Source organism: Pipra filicauda, unplaced genomic scaffold, assembly GCF_003945595.2.
Source record: "Pipra filicauda isolate LSUMZ 115617 unplaced genomic scaffold, ASM394559v2 scaffold13_size5146498_pilon, whole genome shotgun sequence".
NCBI classification, from domain to species: Eukaryota; Metazoa; Chordata; class Aves; order Passeriformes; family Pipridae; genus Pipra; species Pipra filicauda.
In genome coordinates, this window is record NW_024103874.1 from 1,791,146 (window position 1) to 1,815,171 (window position 24,026).

The 24,026-nt window shown below is 46.2% G+C and overlaps 1 protein-coding gene across 4 annotated transcripts in view; it reads right to left on the minus strand.

Moving 5' to 3' along the window:
- Positions 1-13,180: 13,180 nt before the first annotated feature.
- Positions 13,181-24,026, minus strand: part of PMEPA1 (prostate transmembrane protein, androgen induced 1) — a 44,380-nt gene continuing 33,534 nt past the window's right edge. Inside the window, exons 3-5 of one of the 4 annotated variants that reach the window (XM_039378516.1) lie at positions 20,592-20,746; positions 14,189-14,242; positions 13,181-14,089 (exon numbers count right to left, since the gene is read on the minus strand). In XM_039378516.1, coding sequence (XP_039234450.1) covers positions 13,544-14,089; positions 14,189-14,242; positions 20,592-20,746 — 755 coding nt within the window. In that variant the 3' untranslated portion in view covers positions 13,181-13,543. Of the gene's footprint in view, positions 14,093-14,188; positions 14,243-20,591; positions 20,747-24,026 lie in introns of all 4 variants that reach the window. The other 3 variants (XM_027710596.2, XM_027710597.2, XM_039378517.1) reach the window with 3 other exon arrangements.

Consider the following 24,026-nt stretch of genomic DNA (forward strand, 5'->3'; position numbering starts at 1 on the left):
ATGTGAGAAAGAGGCACGTGAAGCTTCTTGCTCGAGGCGTCCAGCAGCCCAGTGGCAAAGCAGATGTGCAGCCAATCCAGCAGGACATTTCTCACTAGGACTCCTAGTGAGTAGGACTCCTCTCTGTTGTCTGTGGCTCTACAGAGCCCAAAGGGCTCCTCCACCTCTTCTGCAGATCCCCCAGGACACTGTTGGGGCAAAACCCATCAAGGGCTGAATGGAATTTGTGCCTTGGCCAAGTTTCAGCTCTTTCATACATCAAGCAAGAAAGGATGGGGAGAAAGAAGAGAAAGAAAGAGGCAGTTGACTTCATTCCCACTGGACTCCAAATAACGAACGTAACTAATTGAGGTCAAGGACCTGTCAAGTCAGCACATGGTTATAGTCTCAGAACAAAAGCCTGCTCCCAAGTGCTTCCCACAGTCAGTGTTGCAGTAACAACTTGGGAAGGTTTTCAAAGTATTTACCAGTTGCTGTGTCTGTCGGCCGGCATGGAAGCTCCCTCTCTGTCATCTGCACAAATCCTCTTGCATTCCTCCACTTGCTTTACCTGCTTTTTGTTACGTTGCACCCACAACACTGTGGGCTGCTGGCTTTGCAGTGCAAACAGCAGTACCAACCTGGATGGCTTTTGTTTTGGCTAATCTCAGATGGTCCAAATCCAGCGGTGATGCTCCTTGAGGCAGCTTAATATTTTCTGTGTTTCAAACCACCCCCATCCTGAATTTTGCTTTTGTGTAGTTATACAGCAATGATTACAGATTTGGGAGGGAGCTGCAGTTGGAAAAGGCATGAAGTAGAGGGAAGGCACCCCTCCCATCCCCCTGAGCAGCTGGGAACTGCAGACATAACTATAAATTCCTGTCCAGTGAAAACTGTATTTACTCATCCAAAACAAATCCATGTACGTCACCATTGCCAAGGGCTCTCACACAATGGATCACACTGATTCACACCCCTCCTGGATGCCTCACCAGGAGACAGGGCTTGCTGTGGGTGACTGCCACGGGCCTTGCCATGACACAAGGTGACTTAATTTCAAAGAGTAAGCAGGAAACTTTGCACAGGAACATCTTCTTGGCTGGTGCTGTCCCATGAGAAAGATCAAAACATCACCCCTTCTGAGGCTGCAGTCCCTGATCCTCAGACCCCTTCCTTTGGGCCAGACATGGTGTGTTCTACCCAAACTTATCACATGCCCTATTGCACCTGTGGAAGGTTAAGGCCTGTGATTGATTTTTGACCTCATTGTTCTTCCCAGGCCTGTCTTGACACTCTCCACCCCCAACCCCCTCCTGTTTTTCATGAAATCCAGGCCAGCAAGGAGGAAGAGAGAGTTCAGTGCATCTGTTCACCACTAACATTGACAAACAGCACGTAAGAGCTTTGCTAACCTGAAAAGTATTGGCATATCTAACCAAAACCCACTTGATTTCCCCTGGAAAGCAAAAACTGTGAGAGGCCATTACTAGCAGGTTGCCCTTGCATGGGAAATAATTCAATCGGGTAATGTGAGGCGGGAGAGCTTAGCTGTCATTTTACAAAAACAATTAAATGCATGAAATGTATCTTAATGATATAATTAGGGCAAAATTCCAATCCTCCATTAGTAGTGGCATTAATTATTGCAAGCGCATTACATTCAGTATTGCTGAAATGATGAAAACCTTTGTTATGCAGCTTTATTAACAAACAAATAAATAAATGAAACCCGATTATCTGCTCCTCAAGAGAAGCTCTGATGCGAAATTACTTTTGAACAAACCTTGATTACTTTTGCCTGTTCAGGCTGGTGGCAAGAGAGGTCAAAGCACCACAGGGAAGCGACTGTAAAACACTGAACTGCTGTTGGGACCCACCATGGCTGTTTCTGGGGGAGTTTGGTGAGGAAGTTGTATGAAGCAAAGTTGATTAGGACCATCACACTGACCCCACAGCTCTCTTCTCTAACACACCTATTTACACACCAGCTGTGTGCAAGACTTTACTTCTACCCTCCTAAAGCAACTGAAATCTGTTGTCACCTTCAGGGCCTGGTTTGCAGCAGGGCAAGATCTCACCTGCCTTGTACGAGAAGCAATGAATCACAGCTTTTCAGTTTTTACAACTTATTTTACACTTATTTCTCTCCTCTGCTCCCACTCACTCAGACTGTCAGTTCTCTGTGAGGTTCCTGGGGTTTTGAGGCAGTTGGTTTGGCACAGCAGAGCCAAGGGCTTTGGAGCCAAGTACCTTCTACCTTCACTTCAGAGGAGCCGTCGATCAGCTGCTAAAAGGCTCTTGGAAGATGCTCAAAACTGTTTTATATATTGTGACAAATAGTGGAATTACCCATCTCAGAGGTGTAAAGATATCAAATATACCTTTCCAACCAATGGAGGAAGCCATCAATAACGTTCCCCCACAGGTACACATTTGGGACTATAAGAGAACTTATTAGACATGGAAGCCTGTTTACAGTGATTTTCAATGTTTAATTCAGCACAAGGAACAAAAGTTGGAGAAATTAACCCCCTCCAGACAGCCATGTGACTCTTAGGTAATAACTGCCAGAGGACAAGCAAACACATCAGTTGAGTGATTGTGTGGATACCTGCTGAAAGAAGGGGATTTTCAATTATGCATGGTTGATTTTCCACATGTACAATTCCCGTTATACAGGGGAAAAAAAAAATCAATTAGTGAGAGTCATTTGTTTCTGAACACATTGGTTGGAGAGAAACATTAGTTCAGAAACATTAATTTCTGGACAAATGTTTACAATTAAAATGCAATTTTGATTCCACTCAAGTCCTCTCCTGTTACCCTGTATCTCAGCCAGAGAAGAGAAGAAATAAGAGTCTCCAGGAAAGGCAGATCAGGGGTTGCAGCACTGGGAAGTGCCAGCCCTGGGTTTGGTGAGAGGACACTGAGACACATCAAAGGACAGGGCTGGGGCACTGGGCTGTTTGTGCAGCTGAACCTTGGTCCTCAAGCCACAGACAAGTCCTGGGTTAACAGGAACCCAGGAGCAGAGAGGACAGCACAGAGATGGCATATGGGGATGGAGAGCAACATGATGCAGCCTCTGAGAGTTTAGGGGTTTTTTTTCCTGTGTAGGGACTGATAATGCAGCATTTTTTTTAAAGCAACATGTACCGGTGCTGGGTGACATTTGTGCTGTTTGCCCAAGGCCTAAAGTCAGTCCAGAAGCTGAGGACCAAGACAGAAAGTAGCAATGAGCACAGTCTCCTGGGGTGTCAAAATCCCCCACACAGGCAGAACTTGCAGAAGCAACAACTCGTGGCTGTGCTTTCACCCACACAGGGAACAGAGAGCCAGAGCACAAGAGGAAAACCATTGCCTTTTCCCATAAACCAAAACTTTAAGAGAAAAGACAAAGCCCATTTTCCAAATTCACATTTGGTTCCAGCAATTACTCACCACCAGCTACATTTGCTCATGACTCAGTCTGAGACCTCGATTCAGAGCCGAAACCTCACCGAGGAGCCGGGCATGTTCTGACGAAGGGGAAGAGCTGAGTAAACCTGTAAAAATTCTTTAAAGTTAGTCGACTTCCTTAAAGCTTTACTTCATACCAGGCTTTTCTACACCGTGAGGAATCTCAGTTACATTCCTTGGTACTGTCCCTTTGTTCCCCAACGCAGCTACTCAAACACCACGCACCCCAAGACGCAGGGGCTCCTTTTGAAGCGCTGCCAGGCTGTAGGCAACTGCGACCACATCCTTCTGCACACGTCAAGAACAAGTTTTCTGAAGGTGCCTCACCTTCCTTGAGATCTGCTGCACATAAAGCACCTGCCTGCATCACCCCCCTGGTGGGGTTTTCTGCAACCAAAGTTGATCTCCTGCCACAGGTTACTCATCAGATCTAAACTCTCAGCAGCAGGGTGCAAGTGCATCCAGGCACTGAGAAAATACACAGAAATTGTTTATTTAAATAGTTTATTTGGGCATTTACAGTAAAACCTGGCCTGGAGAGTGTAAATAGAGTCCCAGTTTCATGCTACTCTTACAACATTACTGTAAATCTAGTCATAGTATTTTTTACTTCAAGCTCAGGAATTATGCACCCAGCTGACCTTGCACTGGCACAAGAGGGAAGGAAGCTTTCCAGACCTCCTGTTTGCAAAGCAATAAAACATAACAGGGCTCAGAGATCAGAGGGAAAATAAACAGATCCTTTCACTCAACCTCCTCCAACTCCCCCTTTTTTCCTCTCCCCAGCTTATATTTAGCTCAGGCTTCTCCATGCCCATGGAAGAGCTGCCCTGGGAGCAGGGAGGCAGGGCATCAGGGCCAGGCTCCTTGAGAACCTCCTCAGAACAGAAAATTGACAGACTTGCTCAGCAGAGCAGAGGGAAACAGCAGCTCTCAAGAGCAAAATACAGATGAGATGGGCAGTCAGGCCCATCAGGGTCATTCAACATTTGTTTTTTAACCTGGTTCTGCTCATCTGAACCTTGCACAGCCTGAGGTTGAGATTCAAGGAACAAAAAATAGATTTGTGTGTGCACATTAATAAGTTGTCTGAAGTGAACATGTGCTTACAGCTCATCTTCTTCCCAGGGAAAGCCACTGGTGTGCACTGATCCCAAGTTAAAACCTAACCCAGCTCCATCCTCACACTCACATCAGCTCTGCTGATTACCCAGACCCACACAGACCCTCCTGAAAGCACCCTGAAGGGGTTGGTCTTGCAGGACTGCATGCTTGCATGACTATTTTAGAGCTGAAGTGTTTTGGATGCCTAATTCTTACCCATCCTAAGTGGCCCACAAAGGAGAAGGTGGGCTTCTAGTGCAGCCCCACCTGCCCTGGTCCAGAGTGTTGCTTGGAGAGCAGTGCATGGAGGTGCTTTTTACTCACATTTCCAGCCTCTGTGTTTTTAAAGCCAGGCTTCTCATTAACAATGCACAGCAACACCAAGCAATAGCTTTGTCCTGCAGAGTTACTCTCTTAATCAAATGCAGCTTCACAGAGCCACGTTGATCTAATTGTTCAATGTCCAGGTTCCCTGCCTTCGCAGAGATAAATACTCCAAGGAGCTGCATTTTGACTGGCATCCAAAACTCACCACTGGCTGCTGGGATTGTGATTTATTGCTGCTGCTAACAATCAATCCTAAGGCAACCATGTGCATTTGAACCAAGAGTCAGGATTGCACGAGGGGGGAACGAACACCCACCAGGAGCTGACAACTAATGGATCCTGACCAGCAGTCAACGCTCTCCCACGTTTCTGCATTGCAAACCCCACCCCAAGTGCACTGCATTGAGTGCTTCATGTCATCTCCCCTCTGCCTAGTCCAGAGCCATCAGTCTGGTCAGCCAGAGCTCTAAATTTCATTTCTCCACTTTTCAGTCTTACCTGACAACAGGCTCTCCATGTGCAGACACGGGGAGGAAGCTCAGAAGCTGTGCAGCCACCAACCCGACCTGCTGGGCAACACAGGGGTGCTCTCCAGCAAGCAGCAAGCGCCACTCACTCTGAGAGCAGCAGCTCATGTTCCCCAGGAAGAAGGCAGACAGGGAGGAAGCCCTAGAGCTGCCACGATCAATGTACTTCCAGCTACAGAGGAAGAAAAAGCACACATACAGCTCTGGCAGCGTGTGGCTCCAGGACAGCCTGAAAGCCAGTTTTGGGTAGCCATAAAAATGCCATAAATCCCAATCTCACCTCATAAAGAGGTGGCTGCTGTTTCAGGTTTATCCTTCCTTCGCATCACCCAGGCAGCTTCAGAAACCTGGGACATCACTAAATCAAAACCCAGTCCTGCCTCATGCAGCTGCAGAGGGTGGTCAGGAAACACCCTCTGCAAAAACTCCTGTAGCTCCTACTCAGCAGCAGAGCAGAGAAAACCCCAGAGGAAACCACCACCTTCCCTGGAGCTGCTTAAATTTGCCTCCTGGGCCATGGCAAGATTGTTCCCACCTGGGACAAAGATCCCATCTGGGCCACCTGCCTGCCTGTCCCCACCTGCCCACTCACCAAGAAAAATTCTAAATCTTCCTGCACTGGGTTCCAAGGACAGGGGTGAGCTTTTGGCAGGGCTCCTGAGCAAGGGGAAAGGGAAAGAGGGAAGCAATTTTGCCCCCATCATACCTTAAATGAAGGGTATCTTGGGCAGTGCTTTTCCAGCCTTTTCCAGCTCCTTTCCAGGAGAACAAGGCAGGAATTACTTCCTCTTTTCTTCTGCCCAGTCCTTTTCTTTTGTTCCTAACACTGTTACACAGTCCTGTTTTATGCCAAAGCAGTGGGATTTTCTAGACTTTTTTTAAAGGAAAAAAAAAAAAAGGATAGCAGCAAGTGTTTGGAGTAAATTCCCATTAGAGTTGGAAGAGTCAACATCAGGATTCCTGTGAGAGCACGTTGATTTCTTAATAAATCTCACTGAAACCCTTCACTGGAGCACTCACCATGAGGGAGAATCTGTTTCCAGTCACTTTACTGAGGGTTTCTGCCCCTGGTCAAGGCTTCCCCTCCCTCGGTGCTGAGACAGGGCTCTGCCTGCACAGAGGCTTCGGGGCCAGCATGGAGAAAAAAGCTCCAACAAATCAACCCGTGGGAAATGCAGCCTGAGCAGATTAAAAAGCAAGAGATCGACTCCAGGTTTCCCACCTCAAAGCACTCCAAGCCATCCCGAGAATCACTGGTGGGATGAACCCTGAGCACCAGGAGCTGAACAAGCCCCGGCATGGAGGGGGTTTGCTCCGTGCCCTCCAGGCACAAACCAGATTAAATGCAGGCAGAGGATGGACAAGGAGAGCAATGCAGAGTTTGGGTTAGGACAAGTAGATAAAATATGGAGACAAAAAGCAAAAAAGAAGTGCTTTTGTGCAGTTTAGATTCTTTGAAGTTGGAATTTGCACCTTCCAGCAAGCACACCAGGTAAAGCCACAAGAGCTGCTGGAAGCAGAGGGAAAATCTGAACCCCCTTTCTTAAGTCCTATTCAATTTGCAGCACAGAAATCTGTTTAAAATCAAAGGCTTTGCCACCTGGGGTTTCCAAAAGTCACAAAGTTGTTTCTTCCACTGAGTTGCAAAAAGAAAAAAAAAAAAAAAAAGGTTAAAAATAATCATTTGCCAATCAGTGCTGCTGCAGCGTCCCCAGATCACCTCATTAGCTGCGGAAAGGTAGCTTAGTAACAGCATCTCTCTGCCCGTTCCCACGCACTGCACGGGTTGAACTTGCCTTTTTTTTTTTTTTTCCTTGTCATTTAAAAAAATTCCCTTTTGGAAAATGTGGTGTCAGCTGAGTTCCCATTTTCTGTGGGAAGATGTTGGTTTCAGCTGTGAATCCAAAAATGAAAGATGTCGTTTCGAAACAGTGATTCAAACCAAACCTTGTCCTTTCCCTGCTTCGCTGTGCCTGGAGCAAGGTGGATGTATCCCACTTGGATATTTGTGATCCTGAGGTTGGTGTAGGGGCATTGCCTGCCCTCAGACATTTAGTGTTTTGGGGGTTTTTTTGCACATTTTTTGCTCCAAAAATGCTTTGGAGCCCCTCGAGCCAACATTGGGGCCCATCAGCATCAGCACAGCACTACAAACATCTGACTTCCTACCATGGGGAAAAGTGTTCCAGCCAAGGCCAGCTGCTTTCCAGCACTGCATCACCCTGGGTCATCTCTCCAGCAGCAATGGACACCAGGAATCCCACAAAATAAACCACAAGTGGGAGGTGAGTAGCACAGTTCAGGAATCAGAGCCAGAGGGTTGGATTTGGGGTTCTCCTCCCTGGGCTGCAATTAAGCTGCTTTCAGTCATAACCAGTGGTATTTTCCCAACTGGCCACCAGCCCGGGGCTGTGTTGCAAGTAGCTGTCCAGGCAGAGCATCCCAGTCTCCCGCTGAAGCCCACAGGAGCTCCTCATGCCCACATTAAAGCCAAGTGTCCACCACTTGCCCATCCAAAGCAGCTGGAGGAGCTGCTTGTCAAAGCCAGGGGCCACTTCCAACAGTGCTGCCACCCGAAACACAGACTTATGATCAGCCAGAGAGAAGGGCTGGGGAGACCAAGGGCTTGGGCAGAGCTGGTGACCCTCAGACAAAGTCCAGGGATTAATGAATACACATTCCTTAATCCCAAGAGGGAACCCAAGGTCTGGGTGAACCTACAGGATATCCATCCTTCAGAGACACAAAAGAAAACGCCCTGCAAACAGTCAAGTTTTCAATCACTTTAATGTGATCACTGCAATTTGACCACAGTCTCAGAAAGGAAAAGAGTCACACGAATTATCTGTGCTTAGGATTTGAGTCAATCTACGCAGTTCTTGTTGATTGACGTTATTCAAGTTAAGACCTTCTGACCATCAGTGACGTTCTTGGCTGAAAAGGCAGGACCGCGAGTGTTGGACATACTGGTGCAAACCGGGAATGCTTCTTCTGGGAATTCAAGCTGCGCCACCTGATCTACTCAAAAGGAACCAGAGCTGTACACGCACACAGGCACACACGGACCGAGCATGCAAATACACCAGGAACCAGCTACAGCTTCACGGGGGAAACACGCGGGGCAATACAGAGGCTGGGCGGTTGTTCAGAACAAGGAAGGGGGGAAACCCACACAAATACCCAAAACTGAGCAGATTCATTTTCCAACATCCGAAAAGAAAATAGGAAGAGCTTTTGAAATTACATTGTGTTGACAAACTCTTGATTTTTTTTTAATTTTTTTTTTTGGGTGGGGAGTAACAAAGCAAAAGGTGAAGGCAAATTTTCCAAAGTATTGTAAAATTTATTGTATAAGTATTGCAGCTTTTAGAATGACATATAATTGCCACTATCGGTTACTGGTACACAAGAAGCGTTTACAACAGATTTTTGTAAATTGGCATCAGAGTACATATTCATACTAAAACAGCAAAATATAGATAAGTACTGCATTGCATGTGCTGTCAATAGTTTACATAAGTTTAAATTGAACAGAACTCAGGATACAGGACTGCCTATAACAAACTCCAAAGCCAACGCAATGCAACTGGAAGTTTAAGAAAATATTAATACAATGAAATGTGTCTATAAGGCAGGCAAATTAGGACTTTAATGTTGTCCTTCATGAGCTTCTATAGTACAGCAAAAATTTGAAGCATGGTTTCTGGAAAACTTCTTTTTGTTTTTTTGTAACTTTGTGTTGTACACAGAAAATCTCTGAGTGGTACAGAGACAGAAGAGATTAAAAATTCATCCTGTTCTGGCCTAGCACTGTTAATGCTACACGTCTGATTCAGTCTTTTCCCGATCCTTAGTAAAAACATTGGGCTTTTCTTTATTTATTTTTTAATATAGCAGTTAGTGCAATTTCATAGTTCAATACACACACAAAAGGGTGATTCTCCAGAAAGCAATGGGATATCCTTAGACCCCCACTTAAGACAGAATGAATTTTGTAACACTTATGGAAACAACACACTGGATTAGTAAAGCTGAATCCTCAAACTGGTGAAATCAAGGGTTGTGAAGGGAACACATGTTTTACCAGTGTCAGCCCCAAATGAAACCCATCCTTCCTCCCCATCCAGATTGACAAAGCCACGTTCCCATTCCAGGCCATTAAGATTTGGGGGCACTTTAAGGATGCTGTTTGCCGTACTGTAAGCTAAGAAACTCTGCAAGATGAACAACCCCTTTTAAAGCTAACGTGACTTAAAACTCCAAGCAAAAAGGCAGGGTAGGACACGAGGTTGCTAAGCATTAGCAGTGCCTTGTTTTTTCTGTATTTACTTAAAAATGAATCACTCCTAAGGGGCCTGAATCTCTCTGCTGGAAGCTGCAAGACACCTGTGGAGCAGGGCCACAGCCCAGCTCTAGCACCGCTCTCTGCTGAGCTGCACCAAGGCCAGAGGGAACGGGACAATCAGCAAGGGTGTGCAAAGCAAATTCCCTGCCTTGGTGGCAATACGGGACGTGGGAATTGGGAAGAAATGGACCCCGAGGCAAAAAGTAACATTAAATAGTAATAATAATAATAATAACAATAACAACAATAATAATAAAAAAAAAAGAACAGACCATTATTTCTCAACACCCACTCAGAACTTGGAGTTGATCTGAGCCCAAGACCTGGTATCTGCACTTGAAATACACAGTTCTTGTGAATGCAAAGAGAGGGATGGACAGAAGAAAGACAAAAGGTGACAACTTGGCTCCATCAAGGAGCTGCACCCGCTGCCTGGGACCTGGGGCTCCCCCTCACCAGGGCTGCACTGGCCTGGGGAAAGGTGGCAGCTTGGGTTTTGTGCATGGATGGGCTGAAAGGCATCGTTTGCAACACAAATTTGGTGTTGATGAGCCACCCCATTTCACACTCATTAAGTTCCCCAAACTAGAGAAAGAGGTAAATGAGACTGGACCCAGGAACTCAACAAACTGATCACTCAACTGTAGAGCTCGGGGTGATGCTTGAGAAGTAAAAGCTCACACTGGGAGTGGACTGGGGAGGGAGAAATAAAAAAAGAGAATTGGTTGAAATTTTGAGGACTTCCAAGCATGAAAGCTGGGTTCAATTGCACTGCATCTTCAGACCCTCTTCCACTACCCCTCTGTGCCTATCCAGCCCCTGCCCACTTCCTTGACTTTTCCACGGGGTTTGGTGTCCAGGTGACACCCTGTGACAAGACAATCCTGTTACCTAACAACCTCTGGTCCCCACGCCACCTCCTTACTCACTGCTCAGTTTTAAACATGTGATGCATATTCCACCCAAAATCTGCTGAGGTAACCGTATTTTTTTTTTATAGCAAACAAACTAGTTCAGCTCACTGAACAACCACCCCCCCCCCCACAAAAAAAAAAAACAAAACAAAACCAAAACACAAACACCCAACCCCAACAACACTATTCACGCATTTTGGCTCAAGAGGGCAGTAGATATTATATTTCGGTTTCTCTTTTGGTTGGTATCTCATTTACAATATCCACCACAGATTCCTACCTCCCCGGGTAGGATAATGTGCATAAACGTGTTCAAGTTCCCTAAGAACAGTCGGAGCAGAGCAGCGGCCGAGGGAGCAGCCGGCGTGGCCAGGCACAGGGAGCTGCTCCGGGAAAAAAGGGACTGGAAAAGTGAATGCAAGGTCCAAAGGAGCAAGAGACCAGACGCTGGTTACTTGTGACACTAAGGATGATTTTGCTTTCCCCTCTCTAAAAAGGGAGGGTTACTGTTTCTTTAATAAGGCACTAAATAGACATGTTACATAAAGGAAAGATACATTTTAAAAACTCGTACAAATTCATCAGTTTTGTACCTTTCATGACAAACTAGATTTATTTCCTTTGCGTTCTTTTTTTTTTTTTTTTTTTTTTTTTTTTTGTGGCTTTTTTTTCTTTTTAGGTCATCAAAATTTAGGTTACATGACTGTAAAGCTATGAAGATTTCAAGAGCTGTGGAAAAGCAGTTCGAAATATTGAGAAGGTACAGGACTATTTCTAGGCAGAAATAAAAAAAAAAAAGCAAAAAAAAACAATGATCAAACTTCAAGTTCAGCTATTCATCATCTTCTTTAAAATATATATAAATATTGTTCAAATGGTCAGAACTTCAAAACCGTTCTCATGGTTAGGTTCGTTTTCGTTTTCAAGTAATAGAAAAGTTGCTTAAAAACAATAGTTTTATTGCCTTTATATCTTTCATTTATGTCACTCTACTAGATAGCATCCTGCAGAAAAAAAATCAAATCACACCCCCTTGTAAAACCTTCGCTCTCTGTGGTTTCCCTACCGACCCTTCCTCGCGCTCGGACAGACGGGACCCACAGCGGGATTTTTCCCTTTTTGCCTCCTCTCCCTCACTCTCTCAGGTTTCCCACTCGCTCGCTCCGTCACGTACGAATTCACCGCGAGGGCAACACACCTACCAGACACCTACATGATATAAAATGTAAACAAGAGCATCGTAAGACAAAAAAAAATGCTTCCGAAACCAAGATAAATTAACGACGCACAACACCCGGCGGCGGGAGGGCAGGTGGGACCGTGGGGTGAGGGACATTTCAGAGGAGGGAAGGGGGGGTTGCTTATAAAGCCTTAAGCATATTTCTGTAGCCTTTAATTAATACATCATCACAGGAGCAGATTCATTTCCATCTACTGTACCCGGTGCCTCTTTAGCTGGGATAATAATGGGATGATAATGTAAAAAAAAATCAGGATGACCAGGGACGGCAGAGCTGCGAGACACGGCTGCGCCTGCTTATGCCAAACAGAGGTTTGGGAGGCTGATACAAAATGAAAATGATGCTCACCACCACCACACTTTTCAGCTCGTCCTTTCAAGGAGACATTTAAACCCAGCTGAAAGGCAGCCGGTGGGTGTGTTACCAGTGACTCACACCAACTTCCACAACCACCACTTGGGCTCCAACAGGGCCCTTCAGTTGAACATTGAAAGAAATAAACCAAAAAACACTTTGTTCCTTCAGACACAGAAGTTTATTCTCATCCCAACCACCCCCCCCCTCCAAAAAGTTAGAGGTTGTAAAAAAAAAAAAAAAAAAAAAAAAAAAAAAAAAAAAAAAAAAAAGAAAAAAATCAAGTAATTTTGGCCTGCTTCAGTCATTCCTGACTCTGGGAAGCAGGGAGTTTTCGTTTTACCTTGTTACTCCAATAATCCTACCGGATGACATACAGACACACACCAACTCCTCTTGCTTTGTAGGGAATGTATAAAGGCGTGGCTGTCGGCGGCCACGCGCAGGGACTCTGGAAATTCAGGATTTCCATAAGCTGCATCTCGCTCACCGCTCCTCCCAGGGCTGGCATCTCCACTCCAGCGATCCTCCTCCCCTTCCAGCTACTTTGTTCTTCACTTCGACATAGATCCCTTAACAGGTTCATGGTAGACACGATAGAGGCTTTGACCAACACAAGCACTGACATATTTATATTAAAAAATAGTGCAAAATTTCAACATTTATATAAATAACTCTAAACCCCTGCTTTTGATTTTTTTTTGTTTTTTGTTTTTTTACAATGTAATACACGCTTTTTGAGTTGGCACTCAAAAAATTGCCATTTTTCTTCTAGTTCAGAAAACAACTTTTTTTTTTTTTGAATAGGCCTCTTCTAATACAAAAATACTCCTGCTCCTTACACATACACTTTCTCTTATTTTTAATATATATTTATATATTTATATTGCAGATCTTTAAACAAAATGGTTTTTGTGCAAATATTTTGTTTTTAAAGATAAGTGAAATATCAAACAAAAAAAAAAGCATTCACACACAGCCCAACTAGAAACAAAAAAAAAAAAAAAAAAAAAGACTACAGTTGATTTTTTTTTCCTTTTTAAACGTCTAGACACAGCTCAATAAAGAAATGTTTTTGCAAGCTTGGTAGGCTTGTGCATTCAGACCAGACATAACAAGTAAATATTTATACACGGAGAGATGGGGAAGGGCTTTTTTTTTTTCTTTGCTCATCTTCCTCAACTCTCTCTCTCCTTTTTCTTTTAATGAGAAGTGCAGAGTGTTTCATTTACTTTCTTGCCTTTTTTTTTTTTCCTTTTTTTTTCTTTTTTTTTTTCTTTCTTTTTTTTTTTAAAAGGGGTGCCCTTTTTGTTTCTCTTTCTCTTTGTTCCACGCCGTTGTGCTCTCAAGGCCATTGATCTGTGAGTGATGGAGTCTGCTGCCCTCCAAGATGGGGGGCATCCCGTTGCTGTTCTGCTGGTGCTGGTAAAACGTGGACCCCGGGTAGTGCCCGATGACCTCGCTGTAGGTCGGGGGTGGTCCCTCCATCCTGCCATTGCTCCCATAGCAGGTCGCGCTGATGCCAGAGTTACTGCTGGGGGGGCACGGCCCCCCGTACACCGAGTTATCTATCAAGTCACTGTCGAAGATGGTTCTGTTGGGGGGGGCCCGCACCGACTCTCTGTTGAGCTCCATTTGCTGCTCGGGGTCGCGCAGCTGCAGCGTGCAGGGTCCCTGGTACGGGGGGGGCTCCTCGCCGTCCGACAGCGAGATGGTGGGCGGCAGGTCGATCTCGTGCTGCATGTAGGGGTAGGTGGGCTGGAACCGGTTGAAGCGGTCCCTCTGCAGGAAGGATGGCACTGCCAGGCGGTCGCTGGGCCTCGGGGTGTAGATCTGCTGCTGGAAGGGAGAAAGAGAGAGAGAAAGAGGGCGAGGAGTGTGAGACGCTGCAGCGCGGGACGGCGGGAGAGGCAGCGGCGCCCGCATCGCCCTCACCTCTGTTATTCCGTTCCCCGACACGGTGCTTTCCGAAGGCCACAGGCTTCCCTCCTGCATTGGAAAGGAGAAGAGAAGGCACAGTGAGTCTGACTGCCAGGGTGGGTTAAAGCTCCCTCTGCAAACAGCTCGTGCCAGGTCTCAGCCCAGAGCCCAGGTACGGTGCTGCTGCTGCCGCCAACAAGTTCCTGCAGCAACACACAGCACATGACCAGAGGATACAGAGAGGGTAATCAGACAACAGAACGGGCTGCCCAGGGAAGTGGTGGATTCTCCATCCCTGGAGGTTTTTAAGATGAGACTGGATGTGGCACTTAGTGCCATGGTCTAGTAACCACAGTGGTAGTGGATCAAGAGTTGGACTTGATGATCTCAGAGGTCTTTTCCAACCCAGCTGATTCTATAATTTTATGAATTCACTATGATCATATATGCTGGGTGTCACAGAGGTACATGCTAAGGTATTACCACTGAAAACATCCCTTCTGATCAAAATTTCCCTCCATTTTCACCTCCATTTCTATTTAATAGATCATTTGCAGAATGAATGATGAGAACGACACCAGCAAACAACCCTCTCTCCCGTTTGCAGACTTCCCCCCTCCCGCCCCCACACACCCAGCATGGTTCTTTCCCTGGTTCAAACATGCCAGAGGAGTATTTTTCAATTTGTGATCCATGAGCCGTGGGTGATTCACAAGACATCAGAAAATGCTCCGTGAAATAATGACAAGATTGAAAAAAAAAAAAAAACAAACCAAAAAAAACCCCCTCACACCCACATTCTGATGCACACAATCAAGGAAATCATAGGAAAATAAAGATAATAAGCAAAGACCCAAATGTTAAGTCTAATTTTGATTTGGCTTAAAAAATAGAAATCTGTAGCAAGTGGATGGTTCCAGAGTATTTTTTCCACAAAATGATAAGTGGTCCTTGGCTTAAAACAGACTGAGGGATTGAGGTGTAGAGGTTTCCTTACACTGCAAACATCACCCTGATCCTGCAATCCAAACCCTGGCGCCAACAACCCCAGGCATGATAAAGCCACAATTTCCCCCAAACCCTGAGATTAGTTTACAATTCATGATCAAAACAAACAAACAAAGGTTCTTCCCATCTGCTAGTGATACTCTGAGTGTACACAGTTCACCCCAGACACTTTTGCCTTAGGGACCGAAATATTTAAATATTGCTAATATTCACATATAGCAACATCCCTCTGGCAGGCAGGGCTGGAGGAAAACAGCCAGAAGGCTTGTAATTATAACCTAGAATAGCTGGCACTTCTCAGTTCCTTGCAGGTGAATCTCCAGCCCTTGCACTAGCAAGTCAGGCACAGGCAGAAGCATTTACCAACAGTGGAAAAAAAATGCCAAGGGAAAAAGAAACCCCCTTTATCCCTTTAAGTGTCCCACTCAAAGCCTATGCAGCAGGGCCCTCCTGGTGAGCAAACCACTCACCTTCCTGCTATGAGAACACATATTGCTCTAATGGTGGGGGGTCCAGGCAGCCCCGTGCCCTGACACCCTGTGAAAAGCTGTAGTGGTACCGCAACCCCACAGGCACTTTCCCTGATAAAGTCAGAAGGGATTTTGCCTGTCTGATCCTCCCTGGACCTCATCCAGCTGTGAAGCACATCTGGCCTCATCCCAGGATGCAACACACAAGGGAACAGGTTGCTGCATTCCCTTGCAGCCATGGCAGCATCTCCAATCCCCCTCCTGACAGAGCCAGGGTGTCCCCGTGGGCAGTGCCAGACCCCAGTGCTGTGACAGGAGCCTCAACACCCCCCTGCAACATGCACTGACAGCCCAAAACACGGCACCAGCACTGTGCTAAAATCTGCAGAGAAACCACCCATTATATCCCCCTGCCCCCCCTTTTTCTTATTTACCCCAACTTTGGAATATATTTTCTCCTATGGTATCGCACATGGTATCAGATATGGACAGAATATATCAGGTTCCTGTTTTTCAAGCTCAGCTCTGCACATAAACCTCAAGGCAGTCCTGGTGCCAGTGCAAAGAAAACAGTGATTTATATGGAAATGAGATGGCCCGGAATCTTTTTCCTTCTTGGTATTTTTTAGGAGCACCTCCTCGGAGCAGAGGTAAAGTTCCACAATACCCAGTACCAGCACCTTCCCTGGCCACAGCTGTGGAATGTGCTGGCTGAGTGACCGCCCTTCCCCGTGTTTCCTACAGACCTTGAGATTCCAACATGCAACTGTTTACACAGGCATCGACTGTTTAGTCTGGTCCATTTTACATGGATTTCTTGCCTGCAGGGATAGGCTCCAGTCAAACTCCCCCAGCAGCTAAAAGATCCATGGGGAACTGCATCTACCACAGACCAAATCCTTGCCTCTGACTCCCTGCTCAGCCATGGCACTGACACCAAAGGGCACAGGGAGGATTGCCAGTGCCACCACATGCAGTGCCAGACTTTCACCTCATCCCAAAGGACGCCAAAGCAGCAGGCGGGAGCGGGAAGCACTCCGAAAATTGTGTTTACTTTGCCATGCCCCCGTGGCAGACTTCCTGAGCAGTGAGTACCCCACTGCCTTCTGCTAGATGTTTTATATTTAACTTGGCAGTGGGCAGTGCCATGGCAATATCCCATCTGCTTCCCCCTTTCCTGGGAGTGATGTCAGCCAGTGCCCATGAGGGTGGCTGCATCCCGGCTCTGAGAGCATTGCCGTGCTCAGCTGGGACACCCCACCTGGCAGGCAATTGGGAGGGCACGTACACAACATCCCCTACCCTCAAGCACCCAGAGTCTGCACCAATATCCCATCCAGGTGTTTGGAAGCAAAGCTCTGGCTCACACGCCAACTCATCTGTTTGGACAGATGAGGTCCAGGAATGATGCTCTGGGCAACACACGGATGCAAGAGCAGCAAACCAGTACAAACAGCACTAAAATGGGATCCTCACAGATATAAGGAGCAGACAGGAGATCTGTTTTCTATAGGAGCTGGATCTCTGCAGCTGTTACCAACCACCTCTGCCGGGACTCCAGAGCCTGACCCGGACACGCTCACTCCCCGTCACCGACACACTACCATGAGCCCAGCTGGGGAATGGCTCAGTTCTCCTAAAAACTCCACAGTGGGATTAAAATTGCTGGAAATCAGTAATCAGAGGAGGGAAAAGCCTCAGGGACAGAACACATACATGCTTTTAGCCTTCACTTTGGCCCTGGGATGGCTCCACAGCCCCACCAAACCAGGCAAAACTGTGCTGCCCCAGCGGGTCACAGTTGGAACCCTCGTCCTCGGGGCTCTCCTCACTCACCTCTGATTTTCAGAATATTTAGGACTTGAATCCATCTCAACAATGAGCAGTCTAGAAAGCCATGGTTTTCTGAAATGAAAGCTGAGATTCTGCTGTCTGGTAAGCAAAAGAGCTGTAAAAGCCTCCGCAAGTATTCCAGGACTTGCTGCAGAACCTAAAATTACTTTTTAATTTCTTTTTAGAGAAATCAATCTTCCACTTTTATAGAACTGCTTGTTTTAGTAATGTCAGAGAATTTTCTCTGTAAAGCTGCATGGTGCAAATTAAGCTTCTGAGCCTTCAGAGGGACTCATATTTTCCATTTTGGGGGACAAAGATATGCTTGGAAACTGCAGTTAAACCACTTTTTCCTGGGGGAGTGGGATACCACTGCTCCAAAGGTGCAGGGACAGTGTCATTCTGACTGCAAAAAAAAGTTTTCAGTAGCATTTCTTAAATATTCTTAGTTCTGGAAAAATAAAGTTACTTGTCATAAGGAGACAGAGTTTGAGTACAGCGAGAACAGTGATGGAGAAACACATGAGGTAATACAAGAACTGCTTGCCAGCGAGAACCGCATTAAAAAAAAAAAACAACCTTTAGGGAAATTAATTTCTCCTTCAGCTGTAATTTTTGAGCTACAGCAACAAAAAAGGACAACTCCGGCAGACCGAGCATCCTCCTGACCATGGGATGAACTGCTTTAATATTTCAGAAGATGAAAAGCGTGAATGCAGCTCCAGTGCCCGTCTGCGGTCACGACACCAAAATGAAGTTTGGGATTTAAAAAGCCCAACACCAGTTCAGCGCAAGTTTAATGGATTACATAAACCAGTATCCAGCCCTGAGTGGCCTCTGCCTGCCAACACCCAGCCCTCCTTCAGACTGGAGCTGTTTTCTGCTAAAAGGCACACTGTGCTGAGCCTGAAAGGTGCTGCCGTTAAGATCTTTATTATGCTGGATCCCACTGTAATGAGATTCCCACTCATTAGCACATGAGGTGCTTCTCCATCCCATCAGGAAGGTGCTTGGGCCACAGGGAACCTCTGCTGCCACTCCAACAACACTGCACACACAGCATGGACAGCGCAGGGAGATGGGGAATAGTTCTAAAGAGGGGAAAAAAACCACTAAAATTCCACATTCCTATTTCTCTCCTTAAATCTAAAAAAGGTTTTGAAGACTCCACACCCTCACTGAGGTCACGCAGAGGCACAGAGGTAAAACTCTGCCAAAAAGCCATTAAATCACTGATGTGTCTGAAAGCTGAGTAAATAACAGAGCTGGGCCAAAAAATGGCTGAAAATGTCGGCCTGGTAAAATTCAAAAAATTAGAAAGAAAAAAAAAGAATAAAAGGTAAAAAGAATTATTTTTTTAAACAGTCCGTTTTTCATTCAACCTGAAATTTTTGGTCAATGTCCATGTGATTTTCTCTTCTCTTTCCATGCTAGCCTTCTTTCATCTTTTTAAAGAAAATAAAAACAGGCCACTTAAGAAAACAGAAATTAGTGTATTAAAATAAAGAGGGTTTGATGTGAATTTTGCCTTGAAAACGTAAAATGAAACACTTGGCATTGTTCACGTAAAACATTCCGGGCACGATAAAACAGTAAAAAAAAATCTGAAAACGGGAAAACAATGTTTCTGCTATTTTTAATAACTCGTGCTCGGGTGCCCACACTTTGCCACTGCTGGATGGGCACAGGATGGTAAGAGGAACATAAGATTTCAGTGACCCCCAGAGAAGCCAGGATGCCTGCAGGGAGTTTAGCCCTGATCCGCAAAGCAGGGAGGTGTCTGAGTGATCTCCACCCTCCCACCAGCTGGTTTAATGCGGGATCAGGTGGGATCGAGCATTCCCAGCACTTTGATCCCGCTGCAGCAGGACAGACATCCTCGAGCTGGGCTCACGGCCGTGCACTCTGCAGATGTGCTCCACAGCCCACGGGATGAAGGGTGAGTTAACTGAGCTTGGGGTTTGCACAGCTCTCCTTCCCAAGGGGAATCTTCCTCAGCCGGCACAAAGCAACTGATAAGGGACCTTTGTCTGCCACGTGTGGGGTGTGACAAAACGAGCAGCTAAGAGGGACAGCCCTGGGCAGCCTTCAACTGCACTGTGCTGAAGGCTGATTCAGTAAAAGATGTTAGGTATCTCCCTCAGGAAAAAAAAAAAAGTGGAAAAATAGAAGAAAACAAAAAAGCAGGCAATCCCAGTATTTGATCGTTTTTCCTGCAGCGAGTACAGATTTGATTCAAGAGAGCACTGTCCCACAGCAGCGTGCCCTGGGACCCTGCAAAGGAGGGGGCGTGGAGCAGTGACCTTCAGAGAGCCCTATTGTTTAAAGAGCTCTCAGATCCTACAGGGTGAAGGCTAAAAAATAAAATAAGTCTCAGTACAAGATACCCCTGCGCTGAAGACAGAGCCAGGGAGGCAGCTGTGAATTAAACACTGTCCTCCAAGAAAATGTGATGTCTTTTCTTTGTACATCCTTCTAAGTCTCTCTGAGCCACTGCATTTGAGAAAACTGCATGAACCAATATCTGCCTCGAGGCTGGAGAGGTTTCCCCTCTAATCCCTGTCAGAGGTACAATTAACATGTTTCTCCTCAGGCTTTTATAAGGCAGGGAGCCTGGGTTACAGAGAACCTCTCGTGCACCCCCTTGGAGAGATTTCTGCTTGTCTGGCTGACAAGTGTTTTCTGGCCCTTCTACCACCAGCATCCGTGAAAACTGGAGCAAGTCTGTCAGGATTTCCTATTCTCTGCAAGGTAGGCAATAAATTTTTATATAGTCATTTGAGACGGACTGGAGTCAAAGAACTCAATAGCCTGGGGCTGCTGAAACAAGGCATATGAACCCCAACCAGCTGAGGGTACGTGGTGGTTTCAGGAACAGGACATGCCAAGAACAGCCTTGTGCAGTTACTTTACTGATGTAAAATCCGAATTGCAAAGCCCAGGGCAAAAGCAGATGCTATGGCTGTCAATAACTTAGCACATGCAGAACCCTAAAGAGCCAGAGGCACCCCTGAAAGGCTCCCCCACCCCCAATAACTGAGAGACACACAATGCCAAGGCCAAACATGATCCGGCACTGGTGACTGGAAGAGCAGGGTGTGACTTACTGATGAGAGGTTCTCGTCTCGCCGCCTGCCCTGGCTGTGCCGGCTGATGAAGGATCGCGCAGAGAGTTTGTAGTGGTTCAGCAGACACGTGATCACCACCACCATCACCATCATCACCACCACGATTATGATTATCTGTACAAACTCCAACTCCGCTGCAAGAGAGACAGACAGACAGACTTTGAGCCATCAGGAAAAGCAACAATTCATTGAGCACAAGAATAACTAATGTGGCCGAGATGCGATGACTCTGCTCATCCTTCCCCTTAAAGCTCTCACACGTGCCTACGTGGGCTCTGTGTGCTTTGAGCACAGCTACCTACTTAATAAAAACCTCATTAATTCACTTTTTCACTGTCACAGAAGGATCTCTAGGAGGTATCTTTAAGATCTACAAAGCAGTGTTTCCAGGCTACAACACAGACCAGACCTCCCAAAGCCCTCCTGGCTGCAGGGTGCTAGACATCCCCACTGCCAGGTACAAAACCAGGAGCATCCCAGTGCCTCACTCGGGGCCACACAGCCATGAACCAGCATAATTCATCCTAATGAAACCATTTAGCTGAATGAAAGCTAAATTTCTGTAATTCTCTTCCCATCACCACCACTCCTTCCTCCAGGGAGGACCGGACTGGAGTCCTCCTTGGCACATTCCTGCACCAGGCACATGTCCCCTCTGTCAGGGGCATCACAGTGGGAGCCCAGGGGATGGCACAGCACAGCAGGCACTGGCAGCCCCCCTCTCTCCATCGCTGCCCATCCACCACAGGAAGCAGGCGGGGAGACCTCCTGCTTTTCGGTGAGACGCCAGATGGGTGCGATGTGTCTGCCCATGGGGGCCACATCCCGGAGCTCCAGACATCCCTGGGCTCAGGGCTCGGCAGTGGCAGCTTGAGTGGCTTGAACTGGCATAAAGAAAAGCTGCCAAAACCCCTCCAAACAAACAAGAACAAGCAAACAACAGACTATCCGGTTAACTCTGCAGACACTTGGCAGGAGGCAGTAAGAAGCCACTCCTAAAATTTCCTAAGGAAATAATTCCTCACACCTCTCTGAGGCTTAGGAAAATTGAGTACTAGAGGCAAACGTAGCACTCCCTGGGTCGTTATTTCCATGCATTTGGCAGCCAGGGAATACCTGCCATCCCCAAACCACTCAGCCACTTCCCTCCAAACCCCCTCGTGCCAACAGTGCCCAGGGCTGGGCAGCAGCAACTCCACTACCCAACATAAAGGAGGGGCCAGACCAGCAACATTTAATAGTTCTGGGGATTTACACTTTGTTTGCTTCTCAGTAGGGACAGCTATAAAATCCAGTTTAGGAAAGCTGTGCCCTAAGCTATCGTGGATGCTGCCATCTGTATTTAATCTATACAGACACACACGTATATGTTTGTATATACATGGCAAGGCCCAGCAGACCTCCAAGGGCAGCATCACACCACTCACACCAGCTGGGGTGGCTTCTGCTGAGTCAGGCAAATTTATTATTTTTCATTTTTTTTTTGTGGAAAGTTTTCTCCTGACAGGTGGCATTTGAGTGCCAGTAAAAGCAAATAAATGTCAAGAAAACAGTCCAGGTGGTGAGCACTGCCAGTTACCTTGGAGCTCTTTCTGCTAAACAGCAGCTATTTCTGCCACTGCCCACTGCCTGCAGAAAGCAGAATTATGCCTTGAAAGCAGGAGCCTTATCTGGCACTTCGAGTGAGGGACTTGGAGCACCCCTAAAACGCAGCTCCTCTACACCAGAAGGATGCACACGGGGTGGGGAGAGAGGGATTAAAAGCCAAACGTTGCAAAAGGAGTTTTGCCTTGAAAATGCCTTTCATCTTAAAGGACAAGCTCTGGGTCTTTCACAGCAACCCCAGCAAGGTGCCCCACGCCACTGTGAGAGGAAGAGCATGGATAAAACCCCCCCAGATTCCCAACCATTTGATCCAGCCCCAAAGCAGCACAGCTCACCCTTGGGAATGACAGGCGACTGGACCCAAGAGCTGCCAGCGGTGCCTTGTGCTGGAGAAACTGGCTCAAACAAGAGCTCATTTCTTTTAAACACAACTCATATGCTGCAGAGCAGCCACCCAGCCTGGGTGCAGAGCCCATTTTTTTTTTTTTTTCAGAATTCGTTATGGAAAAGAAAAAACTAAACAAAAAAAAGAAAAAAGAAACCCAGAAGTTTTTAGGAAGATGAGTCACTTCAGCCTCAAATGCACCATGTGCTTTGGCCACGGTAAGAAAACACAAGAAAAAATATAAATGGAGCCAGTGATGGAAAACTTCCTTTTCTGTTAAAAAAGGTATTTCTGAAGAAAAACAAGACTAAAGTAGTTGTAAAGGAAAGTTCCTTTCCTAGGATGAGAGGTCCCTTAAATGAACCAAACCTTGCTAAATTGGTCCTGGTACTTTGGTGACCCAGGTGAAGTTTTGGCCATCAGGAAGTGCTGCCCTAATTCCTTCCAAGGAGGGAACACACACAAGATGTGTCACTTACAAATGACCTAAACCAGGCTCCCCCCACACACATATAGACATAGAACCAGCAGAGCCTGAAGCAGAAGAAAGGGTGGAAATTCCATCAGGGTTTAGGACAACACGCCTGCGTCTCATCCACCCCCATTCAGCCTTCAGTGCTCTGGGACTCCTGTAACTGGAGTATTACAAAACACTTGCCAACAGGTGCAATAGGAAGGCACAGGATGAGTACCAGAACAAAGGGGACTCTGCTTTCCAGCAGGGATGTTCCTCCTGCCCCATCTCTATCCCAAGCCCAGGCTGTGAGGAGCAGCCCAGCCTCGCCATGCCCAGGAGCAAACCCATCCCATATGCAGAGATGAGCTTTAATCCCAAGAACACTCATGTTGCCCAATCTGGCCTTTGGAAAAAATAAAATAAAAGTCAAACCAAACCAAAAAAAGGCCCACACACTCAATTTGTGCTTTTCAAGTTTCAAGAGACTCATTCCCACTCGAGGCACCAAAGTTTCTGCCAACTCTCCCTCTGTTTTAACTTGTCTTCATGGGCTTCATTTGCAGAAGGGAAAAACAAACCCAACACACTGAAAAGCTGGATATACTCAGTAAGATTTTATCCAAGCAGCTCAGTCAAACTAATGAAGAAAGATCATTAAAAACCCCAAGTTTGAGTTAATACATTATTATACAAGTGCAATTCAGCTGCTATGCTAATAAAAAGCCTTTGGGGAATGAAAAACAAGCCAAACTGCAAAGCACATAATTTATAATTCTACTGGTATTCTTAAAAACACACACACAACAAAACAAGAAAAAAAATACTCAACACATTTTGTATTTGGCTTCCTAATCATTGTCACTTTTCAATTAGAAGAGACCTCATTCCATTTCTCTCTGTAATTTTCCCCAGGGGAAGTGTTATAAATGCACTAGGCTTTACAAGATGGGCATATTCCGCCTCCAAA